Raw genomic sequence first — 12,136 nt, forward strand, 5'->3', positions numbered from 1 at the left:
ACCTTACCAGGAGCAGGGAGGGAGGCCTGCAGAGGCTGCCTCAGACCAGCCCCCTTACCCAAAGCAGGGAGGGGAGCCGGCAGAGGCTGCCTCAGACCAGCCCCCCTTACCCGGAGCAGGGAGGGAGGGCCGGCAGAGGCTGCCTCAGATCAGCCCCCTTACCCAAAGCAGGGAGGGGAGCCGGCAGAGGCTGCCTCAGACCAGCCCCCCTTACCCGGAGCAGGGAGGGAGGGCCGGCAGAGGCTGCCTCAGATCACCCACCTTACCAGGAGCAGGGAGGGAGGCCTGCAGAGGCTGCCTCAGACCAGCCCCCTTACCCAGAGCAGGGAGGGAGGCCTGCAGAGGCTGCCTCAGACCAGCCCCCCTTACCCGGAGCAGGGAGGGAGGGCCGGCAGAGGCTGCCTCAGATCAGCCACCTTACCCAGAGCAGGGAGGAGGGCCTGCAGAGGCTGCCTCAGATCACCCACCTTACCCGGAGCAGGGAGGGAGGCCTGCAGAGGCTGCCTCAGACCAGCCCCCCTTACCCGGAGCAGGGAGGGAGGGCCGGCAGAGGCTGCCTCAGATCAGCCACCTTACCCAGAGCAGGGAGGGAGGCCTGCAGAGGCTGCCTCAGACCAGCCCCCCTTACCCGGAGCAGGGAGGGAGGGCCGGCAGAGGCTGCCTCAGATCAGCCACCTTACCCAGAGCAGGGAGGAGGGCCTGCAGAGGCTGCCTCAGATCACCCACCTTACCAGGAGCAGGGAGGGAGGCCTGCAGAGGCTGCCTCAGACCAGCCCCCTTACCCAAAGCAGGGAGGGGAGCCGGCAGAGGCTGCCTCAGATCAGCCACCTTACCCAGAGCAGGGGGAGGGCCTGCAGAGGCTGCCTCAGACCTGCCCCCCTTACCCAGAGCAAGGGGGAGGGCCTGCAGAGGCTGCCTCAGACCTGCCATCATACCCGGAGCAGGGAGGAGGGCCGGCAGAGGCTGCCTCAGATCAGCCACCTTACCCGGTGCAGGGAGGAGGGCCTGCAGAGGCTGCCTCAGATCAGCCACCTTACCCGGAGCAGGGGGGAGGGCCTGCAGAGGCTGCCTCAGACCAGCCCCCCCTACCCAGAGCAGGGAGGAGGGCCTGCAGAGGCTGCCTCAGATCGGCCACCTTACCCGGAGCAGGGGGGAGGGACTGCCGAGGCTGCCTCAGATCAGCCACCTTACCCGGAGCAGGGAGGAGGGCCGGCAGAGGCTGCCTCAGATCAGCCACCTTACCCGGAGCAGGTGGAGGGCCTGCAGAGGCTGCCTCAGACCAGCCCCCCTTACCCAGAGCAGGGGGGAGGGCCTGCAGAGGCTGCCTCAGACCTGCCCCCTTACCCGGCGCAGGGAGGAGGGCCTGCAGAGGCTGCCTCAGATCAACCACCTTACCCGGAGCAGGGAGGGGGGCCTGCAGAGGCTGCCTCAGATCAGCCAACTTACCCAGAGCAGGGAGGGGGGCCTGCAGGGGCTGCCTCAGACCATCCCCCCTTACCCGGAGCAGGAAGGAGGGCCTGCAGAGGCTGCCTCAGATCAGCCACCTTACCCGGAGCAGGGTGGGAGGCCTGCAGAGGCTGCCTCAGATCAGCCACCTTACCCGGAGCAGGGAGGGAGGCCTGCAGAGGCTGCCTCAGACCAGCCCCCCTTACCCAGAGCAGGGGGGACGGCCTGCAGAGGCTGCCTCAGACCTGCCCCCTTACCCGGAGCAGGGAGGAGGGCCTGCAGAGGCTGCCTCAGATCAACCACCTTACCCGGAGCAGGGAGGGAGGCCTGCAGAGGCTGCCTCAGATCAGCCAACTTACCCAGAGCAGGGAGGGGGGCCTGCAGAGGCTGCCTCAGACCAGCCCCCCTTACCCGGAGCAGGGAGGGGGGCTGGCAGAGGCTGCCTCAGCTCACCCCCCTCTTACCCAGAGAAAGGGGGAGGGCCTGCAGAGGCTGCCTCAGACCAGCCCCCCTTACCCGGAGCAGGAAGGAGGGCCTGCAGAGGCTGCCTCAGATCAGCCACCTTACCCGGAGCAGGGAGGGAGGCCTGCAGAGGCTGCCTCAGATCAGCCACCTTACCCAGAGCAGGGATGAGGGCCAGCAGAGGCTGCCCCAGATCAGCCACCTTACCCAGAGCAGGGAGGAGGGCCAGCAGAGGATGCCTCAGATCAGCCACCTTACCCGGAGCAGGGAGGGAGGCCTGCAGAGGCTGCCTCAGATCAGCCACCTTACCCAGAGCAGGGAGGAGGGCCTGCAGAGGCTGCCTCAGATCAGCAACCTTACCGGGAGCAGGGAGGAGGGCTAGCAGAGGCTGCCCCAGATCAGCCACCTGCCCAGAGCAGGGGGGAGGGCCTGCAGAGGCTGCCTCAGATCAGCCACCTTACCCAGAGCAGGGAGGGAGGCCTGGAGAGGCTGCCTCAGATCGCCTCCCTTACCCGGAGCAGGGAGGAGGGCCGGCAGAGGCTGCCTCAGATCAGCCACCTTACCCGGAGCAGGGGGGAGGGCCTGCAGAGGTTGCCACAGACCAGCCCCCCTCACCCAGAGCAGGGGGGGGGCCTGCAGAGGCTGCCTCGGACCTGCCCCCTTACCCGGAGCAGGGAGGGAGGCCTGCAGAGGCTGCCTCAGATCAGCCACCTTACCCAGAGCAGGGAGGAGGGCCTGCAGAGGCTGCCTCAGATCAGCAACCTTACCGGGAGCAGGGAGGAGGGCTAGCAGAGGCTGCTCCAGATCAGCCACCTTGCCCAGAGCAGGAGGGAGGGCCTGCAGAGGCTGCCTCAGATCAGCCACCTTACCCAGAGCAGGGAGGGAGGCCTGGAGAGGCTGCCTCAGATCGCCTCCCTTACCCGGAGCAGAGAGGAGGGCCGGCAGAGGCTGCCTCAGATCAGCCACCTTACCCAGAGCAGGGGGGGGCCTGCAGAGGCTGCCTCGGACCTGCCCCCTTACCCGGAGCAGGGGGGAGGGCCTGCAGAGGCTGCCTCAGACCAGCCCCCCTTACCCAGAGCAGGGGGGGGCCTGCAGAGGCTGCCTCGGACCTGCCCCCTTACCCGGAGCAGGGAGGAGGGCCTGCAGAGGCTGCCTCAGATCATCCACCTAACGCAGAGCAGGGAGGGGGGCCTCTTCAGATCACCCACCTTACCCGGAGCAGGGAGGAGGGCTGGCAGAGGCTGCCACAGGTCAGCCACCTTACCCAGATGCAGAGGCTGCTGTGGAATGCAAGCCCAGCTGATGTGCCCCCCTAAAAGGTAACAAATGAACCTACAGGCGGAGACAAGAAACAAACTGGTGATTTCTAGGTATTCCTGCTACTTTATACAGCACCTGGTGGAGCAGGTTGGGCTGGGGGGGAAAGTAATTCATAGAGGGTTTGGCTATGAAGGGTTTCCTCACAGACCCTCTGCCGATGCTGATCCTCCAGGTCCAGCCCTCCATCTACGCTCATCCTCCAGGTCCAGCCCTCCATCTACGCTCATCCACCAGGTCCAGCCCTCCATCTATACTCATCCACCAGGTCCAGCCCTCCACCTACGCTCATCCTCCAGGTCCAGCCCTCCGCCTACACTCATCCACCAGGTCCAGCCCTCCATCTACACTCATCCACCAGGTCCAGCCCTCCATCTACACTCATCCTCCAGGTCCAGCCCTCCATCTACACTCATCCACCAGGTCCAGCCCTCCATCTACGCTCATCCACCAGGTCCAGCCCTCCATCTACACTCATCCACCAGGTCCAGCCCTCCATCTACACTCATCCACCAGGTCCAGCCCTCCATCTACACTCATCCTCCAGGTCCAGCCGTCCATCTACACTCATCCACCAGGTCCAGCCCTCCATCTACGCTCATCCACCAGGTCCAGCCCTCCGCCTACGCTGATCCTCCAGGTCCAGCCCTCCACCTACGCTGATCCTCCAGGTCCAGCCCTCCACCTACGCTGATCCTCCAGGTCCAGCCCTCCATCTACACTCATCCACCAGGTCCAGCCCTCCATCTACACTCATCCTCCAGGTCCAGCCCTCCATCTACACTCATCCACCAGGTCCAGCCCTCCATCTACACTCATCCACCAGGTCCAGCCCTCCATCTACACTCATCCACCAGGTCCAGCCCTCCGCCTACGCTCATCCTCCAGGTCCAGCCCTCCGCCTACGCTCATCCTCCAGGTCCAGCCCTCCGCCTACGCTGATCCTCCAGGTCCAGCCCTCCATCTACACTCATCCTCCAGGTCCAGCCCTCCATCTACACTCATCCACCAGGTCCAGCCCTCCATCTACACTCATCCACCAGGTCCAGCCCTCCATCTACACTCATCCACCAGGTCCAGCCCTCCATCTACACTCATCCTCCAGGTCCAGCCGTCCATCTACACTCATCCACCAGGTCCAGCCCTCCATCTACGCTCATCCACCAGGTCCAGCCCTCCGCCTACGCTGATCCTCCAGGTCCAGCCCTCCACCTACGCTGATCCTCCAGGTCCAGCCCTCCACCTACGCTGATCCTCCAGGTCCAGCCCTCCATCTACACTCATCCACCAGGTCCAGCCCTCCATCTACACTCATCCTCCAGGTCCAGCCCTCCATCTACACTCATCCACCAGGTCCAGCCCTCCATCTACACTCATCCACCAGGTCCAGCCCTCCATCTACACTCATCCACCAGGTCCAGCCCTCCGCCTACGCTCATCCTCCAGGTCCAGCCCTCCGCCTACGCTCATCCTCCAGGTCCAGCCCTCCGCCTACGCTGATCCTCCAGGTCCAGCCCTCCGCCTACGCTGATCCTCCAGGTCCAGCCCTCCGCCTACGCTGATCCTCCAGGTCCAGCCCTCCACCTACGCTGATCCTCCAGGTCCAGCCCTCCACCTACGCTGATCCTCCAGATCCAGCCCTCCATCTACACTCATCCACCAGGTCCAGCCCTCCATCTACACTCATCCACCAGGTCCAGCCCTCCATCTACACTCATCCACCAGGTCCAGCCCTCCATCTACACTCATCCACCAGGTCCAGCCCTCCGCCTACGCTCATCCTCCAGGTCCAGCCCTCCGCCTACGCTCATCCTCCAGGTCCAGCCCTCCGCCTACGCTGATCCTCCAGTTCCAGCCCTCCGCCTACGCTGATCCTCCAGGTCCAGCCCTCCGCCTATGCTGATCCTCCAGGTCCAGCCCTCCACCTACCCCGGTCCATTAGGTCCGGCCCTCTGCTTACGCGGATCCATCAGGTCTGGCCAACCTTCTGCCTACGCTCATCCTCCAGGTCCAGCCCTCCACCTACGCTCATCCTCCAGGTCCAGCCCTCCACCTACACTGATCCATCAGGTCCAGCCCTCCACCTACGCTGATCCTCCAGGTCCAGCCCTCCACCTACCCCGGTCCATTAGGTCCGGCCCTCTGCTTACGCGGATCCATCAGGTCTGGCCAACCTTCTGCCTACGCTGATCCTCCAGGTTCAGCCCTCTGCCTACGGCGATAATCCCGAACCGGCCCTTAGCTTACGCTGATCCTCTGGATCCAGCCCTCCGCCTACTCTGATCCATCTCTGCCTACGCTGATCCTCCAGGTGCACCCCTCTGCCTATGGTGATTCACCAGTACCGTCCCTCTGCTTATGCTGATGGACCAGGCCCAAACACTACAGTACTTTTGTACTGTGATCTCTCCTGCAACCCTTAGGTGAACACAGTGGCAAAAAGATTCATTGTCAGCTACACAAGTTGAAAGAAAATCTGCCCTCAGGACCACCGATGTGAGATTGATACAACTCTCATCTTGCACCTCCAGAATGGATGCAAGCTCAGAGCAGAGCCGGCTGCCGGATAAGGGAAGAGCACACTTATCCCCATGCCGTAAAGGCTTCCACTGGCTGCCACGTAAAATCACGGTCAAGGTGATATGCATCGTCCATTGGACCATCTGGACTCTGGCACCAACTAACTGACCTCCCTCGCCTCCTCCAACGTTCCATGACCTCATCCGGGCCTCATCTGGAAGAGAACCTCCAAGATGATTCAGACTGGCGGCAGACTGCATACCACACTGGCCCCCAAAATGTGGAAGGAACTCTGAAGACCCCCTTCCTCCACGAGAACCACAAAAAATGTAGAAGTCTACGGAAGACGTCATCCAGGCTTCCCCGCATGTCTCCAACTAATGTCCCTGCCCCGCAGTCCTCTGGGGTTCCCCTGCCACTGTGTGATGAATCCCCTTCTTTCCTTTCTCCCGCCTTCCTCCATGCTTTAACTAGCTCTGAAGGGTGGGGTGGCTGGAGGCGCACAGGGTAGCGCGCTACCCTCCTGGGTGGCAGCTCCCACCAGCAGTTCCTCCTCTGTCCTGACCTCTGAAGAAGAAATATGATTACTGTTGCCTGTTAAATGTTCCCAGGTTTGATTTTGGCTTATGCTATTATGCTCTTAGGTCCAGAGGAATCCGACAGTGGGATATATAGGACTGTGGACCCTCTTCCTGTTACAGTCCCACCGTTTCCTACCTGCACTCTGTAGCGTTCCCGCGTGGGGTGCGATACGACCACCCCCCAAAAGTGGATATTGACACAAAATCACTCAGCTAAATGTGGATAATTCTGAGAACAGGACTGCATCCCAAAAGTACCATTGCATTGAATGGACCAATGAACCAAAGCTGCCTCTCCAGCCGGGGCCTCCCTGAAGAGAGAGAAGTCCAACGTGTTCAGCCGAGATGGGCAGTGACTAGAGCAGGTTGATGAGCATTTGCGGAGTGTTATCCCATTGACGTCCCTGGATGGCAGCGGAGATGGACAGCGACTAGTGCAGGTTGATGAGCATTTGCGGAGTGTTATCCCATTGACGCCCCTGGATGGCAGCGGAGATGGACAGCGACTAGTGCAGGTTGATGAGCATTTGCGGAGTGTTGTCCCATTGACGTCTATGGATGGCAGCGGAGATGGGCAGCGACTAGTGCAGGTTGATGAGCATTTGCGGAGTGTTATCCCATTGACGTTCCTGGATGGCAGCGGAGATGGACAGCGACTAGTGCAGGTTGATGAGCATTTGCAGAGTGTTATCCCATTGACGTCCATGGATGGCAGCGGAGATGGGCAGCGACTAGTGCAGGTTGATAAGCATTTGCGGAGTGTTGTCCCATTGACGTCCCTGGATGGCAGCGGAGATGGACAGCGACTAGTGCAGGTTGATGAGCATTTGCGGAGTGTTATCCCATTGACGCCCCTGGATGGCAGCGGAGATGGACAGCGACTAGTGCAGGTTGATGAGCATTTGCGGAGTGTTGTCCCATTGACGTCTATGGATGGCAGCGGAGATGGGCAGCGACTAGTGCAGGTTGATGAGCATTTGCGGAGTGTTATCCCATTGACGTCCCTGGATGGCAGCGGAGATGGACAGCGACTAGTGCAGGTTGATGAGCATTTGCAGAGTGTTATCCCATTGACGTCCATGGATGGCAGCGGAGATGGGCAGCGACTAGTGCAGGATGATGAGCATTTGCGGAGTGTTATCCCATTGACGTCCCTGGATGGCAGCGGAGATGGACAGCGACTAGTGCAGGTTGATGAGCATTTGCAGAGTGTTATCCCATTGACGTCCATGGATGGCAGCGGAGATGGGCAGCGACTAGTGCAGGATGAGGAGCATTTTCGGAGTGTGATCCCATTGACATCTATGGATGGCAACGGAGATGGGCAGCGACTGGTGCAGGTTGAGGAGTATTTGCTGAGCGTGATCCCATTGATGTCTATGGATGGCAGCGGGGATGGGCAGGGACTAGTGCAGGTTGAGGAGTATTTGCTGAGCGTGATGGCATTGACGTCTATGGATGGAAGCAGAGATGGACAGTGACTAGTGAAGGATGAGGAACATTTGCGGAGTGTGATCCCATTGACGTCTATGGATGGCAGAGGGGATGGGCAGCGACTAGAGCAGGATGAGGAGCATTTGCGGAGGGTGATCCCATTGACGTCTGCAAGGACTGTGCGCCGAGAAGAACACTGCGCGAGCCAGCGCGCAGAATAAAAAATATGCGCCCTGCGTATTCATGGAACTCACTGTGCAAAGAAACCGTATTGGCAAGTCACGCCAGGAATCCCCCCAACATCCCCCCATGCAAAGCATAAACAGCCAGAACAGCTACCTTTGCGTGCTAGCCCGGGCACGAATACAAGCACCCATTAAACAGTGCATGGGGTCCCCCGCAAGCAGGCCTGTATCGCAGGGACCCTGCCCAGGGTCCCACGTAACTGTTGCCGGAACCCCGACAACGAGCGTATGAAAAATTGGAACTCTGTAAAAAATAGGCAAGTCTGCGTGCAAATGCCCGTAAACCCGGTTGTGCGCCCCGCTACACTGTGTACACGCACCCGTAAATTAGATCGCATCCATGGTTGTGTACATGCACACCTATTTCTGACATGCAAACCCAACTCCGCGCTTTGATTCCTATGCGCATTTGTACTTACGCCTGGCGTAGAGATCGAGGGATTTGCCTGCCCACTACTATGCCAAGAGGCTGTGCGGGTGGTTCCATGAATACGTGTCGTTTGCGGCAATTGTAGGTGTGCAAGGCATTGCCTGCAGGACGTCCTTCGGAACAGCCACTTTTTTGCATGTTCTTCCCCATTTTTGGTGTTCCGCCCCCTTCCCAGCTCTCTGCAGAGACGTGCTGAGCCTGTGCAAACTCCAAGCAAGTCCAGGAAAAGTCCCACACAGAAGATTTCATGAATCGATGATTTGTGTGCAGAAAGGGGCGCAAATTCCTGATTTTACATGCAAATAATTCCATGAATCGGCCCCTAAATCTGGTTCGCAAGTCTCCATAACCATTGCGCCAGCTTCCTCCTTGGTCTTCTCTACTCCTTCTCTACTTCACTTTAACTTCGCCATGCGCACCATCTATAATCTCCCCCACTATTCTCCCATTTCCCACCACCTGTTCCATACTGGTACACCCTGAGAAACTGGTCACTTTTCAAATTCTTACTGCTTGTCTTTAAAAACAACCAGTGGCTTGCCCTCCCATACCTGAACTACACCATCCCCCACTACTCTACGCTGTACACATCTGCTCAGGCATCTAGCATTCTCCGCAATCTCTGTTCTCTTGCCACCCTGTTCACCCGCCCTCTTGTTTTTGTTCCTACTCTCTCCCTGCTCCTCATCACTAGAAATCCTCCCCAACCCCCAAGTCTAAAACATAGCTGCCATCCACTCCTTTGAATCTGCACCAAAGCTCCCTGTACTAAGCCTGCAAGGAGCACTCCTTACTCCCGGGCGCATGAATCACTCTCCAGGCACGGCCTGTCCCTAGCTGCATTGCCAGAACTATGCGAAACATCCACAGCCGAAATGCCAGAGGACCAAAAGGGCAAAGGTCATGCTTTTTTTTTACATTTGTCCCCCTCGTTTCATGTAATGTAAGCGGGGGACACCCCCGAAATCTCCGAAGCCCATAATGCCGAACTAGGAGAGCGGGGGACACCCCTGAAGCCCCTGCTCCCCTTTTACGGCATGACAGGATTCTAAATCTTCTACTATGCGGAATGCACACAAAATGTGCATTCAGCATTTTTCTCCCGTTATTTCCTGCCACTACTGCACTGCCGTCTGGTCCTTGCACCTATCCTGTACCCATGGGCTTCCATCTACGGTACACCTTCTCTATGTTTATTGCTTTCCAGAAATATTGTTATCCTGAGTGTCGGGAGGATAGCTCAGCGGCAATGTGCTCGCCTTGGAAAATAAATAAGCTATCATATAATGTACGGCACATGCTACAGGATTGATGTATATGGTGATGTTTGTGGCACTGACCTTAATTGTCACCACTTCATCTCAACCGCAGCAAAGATTAGTGGCTTAATAAATTAGTCGTCTTGACATCCTCCTTTGCCTGCCCCCTACACTTTCTCCCTGCTTGAGTACTTAACTTTGCCATCCGTACCCTCCAAGGATCCCTACTGCATCTTTATGAATCCCTAGATGGACTTAAATCCCTCACTCTACTCTACTCACCCTCCAGTCTAATTCTCTGCCCAGCCTCTGCCTCTTCTCACTTCCATTCTCCTGGAACTCGCTCTGAGCCCACATGAAAAACGCTACCAATATTTGCTCCTTCAAATGTTCACTTTCAATCTACGTTACCCTTCCCATCCACCCTGAACCTAACTACACTATGCTGTGTTTTCCCTGCCTTGCCAGTCTATTCACCAATATTCACTGCTCAATCGATGTACTTGGGATTTCCCTGCTGACTGTTGATTGCTTTTAGGGGATTCTGGCCGACATACGCATTACCCGCCATAAATACAGTGCGATACAAGTCAACACATATAACAAATATACTCCTGTTAAAATGAAACCTCGTTTCCTTGTTGGATAAATGCAAACATACACATGCACGCACACACTCAGTTGTGTATACACACCCATGATAAAATGTTAAACAAAATATCACAAAGAAGTTAGAGATAAACGTATGTTTCGACTTTAAAAAAAATAAGCAAACAAAAAATGAGTTGCTCTACTGATTTTTTGTGATTTACATAGAAACCTCATACTATGTATCAAAACCTGTGAGCCGGCATGAATTTTACCCAAGTGAAATGTACTGATTATTATACCACACAGAGAAACAGGTTCGAATCCCGGATCCAGGCTTGGAAACCAAACTTGGGGTTTAAGCCCGTTATAAAAACCAATAGAATAAAATAAATAAATAAATGCACAGTCATCTCTTGCAGTGTAGTTTAGTCTAGTGAGATGCACCCCTTTCTTGTTTCCCTGCTATTCTGCTATGGAGCCTGCAGCAGACCAATCATGGCGACTCTTGAGGTGTCTCATGTGAGCCTACAGATCTTTGTGAGTATAGTAGATTGCCATGAAACTGCAAAACTGACAGCCCACTCCAAAACCAGGAGCAGCCAGCAGTCCCTTTGGTGTCAGGCTCACCTCATCTAGGTCCAACCTGGACATTGCTCCCAGGGATCCGTCTCCTTCCTGTGATCTTGCTATTTGCTGGGATCTGTGATGCCTCTCCTGGCAGGGATCTCCTGCAGTGACTCTCTTGGTAGGGCTTGGTAGGGGATAGGTTGCAAGAGTGCCAGCAGGTAAAGGCTTCCTCCCGGAGATCCCACCTCTGACACCAGTAGAGCTCGAATGCACAGACTCCAGGCATAAGACGCTGCTCTCCAGTGCAGGCTCAGCTTAAAGACCACTGCACAGGACACTCACATGAGAGACACTGGTCAGAAGGACAGTCTCAAAAGCTGAGCAGTTCTCAGAGGGGAGACACTGCTGGATCAGAAGTCCAGACCCTGAGACAGCGCCGACCCCGAGAGCGCTACCACGGAGCCATCTGTGCTTGGAAGAGGAGAAGAAGGGGATCAAGAGCGCAATAGAGGGTGTGCACAAGAGAGACACTGCACCCCAGCAAACACAGAGCAGAACTCATAAAACAGACAGGCATGAGCTTCACCAAACATCGCCCTTCCACCAAAACTCGGATCTTTCAAGAAAGAGACCCTCCAAAAAGTGAGGGTAACGGCCGCCCAGAGAGTATCACAAAATAATGTTTACACCATTAAAACAGTGAGGCAACAGTAACCTCAGAACATTAAAACAAAGAATGCTTTCTTTAAACAAAAATAAAATACCAAAGAAAATAGCGTGGGGAATATTAGAAAAAGGATTAGCGTTATGCAGATTTCCGCTAGGGTTTCTGGGTAGGCGGATGCGCATTCGACTCCTGCTTCCGCATCCGCCACTGCTTCGCTGCTTTCGGTGTTGCACGAAGATCTTATATACTTCCCAGAAATCCTTGCGGCAAATATGTTCGGGAGGTGTAGTAGACACGTGATGCTCTACAGGTCACCCCTGTAACTGCAGTGTGTACTCGCTCTGTTCCTCTGTGGGGACCTCTGTAGGTTGCCCTTGTAACTGCAGTGTATGTTCACTATGTGATCTCCTGTGGGGACCTCTATAGGCGAGCATTGGAACTGCAGTCTTTAGTCTGTATGTTAACATTTGGGGGGGATCTCTATAGGCAATGTTTTCAACTGCAGCATTCATGTTTTCCAGGATAAACCCCTAGCCAGAGGTAGAGGGGGAACCCTCCTTACCCCCCCCCCCAGAAAACGCAAACAGATGATGGCTTAAAAGGATGCATTTTACAGC

General features: G+C 56.7%; 1 protein-coding gene across 1 annotated transcript in view; it reads right to left on the bottom strand.

Annotated features, from left to right (window-relative positions):
- The window catches only part of LOC138566149 (zinc finger protein interacting with ribonucleoprotein K-like), a 231,946-nt gene extending 220,541 nt beyond the window's left edge, over positions 1 to 11,405 (bottom strand). The window contains exon 1 of the mRNA XM_069643163.1: positions 10,913 to 11,405. Within this exon, the coding sequence (XP_069499264.1) occupies positions 10,913 to 10,936 (24 nt within the window). The 5' untranslated portion in view covers positions 10,937 to 11,405. The remainder of the gene's footprint in view (positions 1 to 10,912) is intronic.
- Positions 11,406 to 12,136: the final 731 nt, after the last annotated feature.

The sequence above is a fragment of the Ambystoma mexicanum genome, chromosome 2p (genome assembly GCF_040938575.1).
Source record: "Ambystoma mexicanum isolate Mex_15411 chromosome 2p, UKY_AmexF1_1, whole genome shotgun sequence".
NCBI lineage: Eukaryota > Metazoa > Chordata > Amphibia > Caudata > Ambystomatidae > Ambystoma > Ambystoma mexicanum.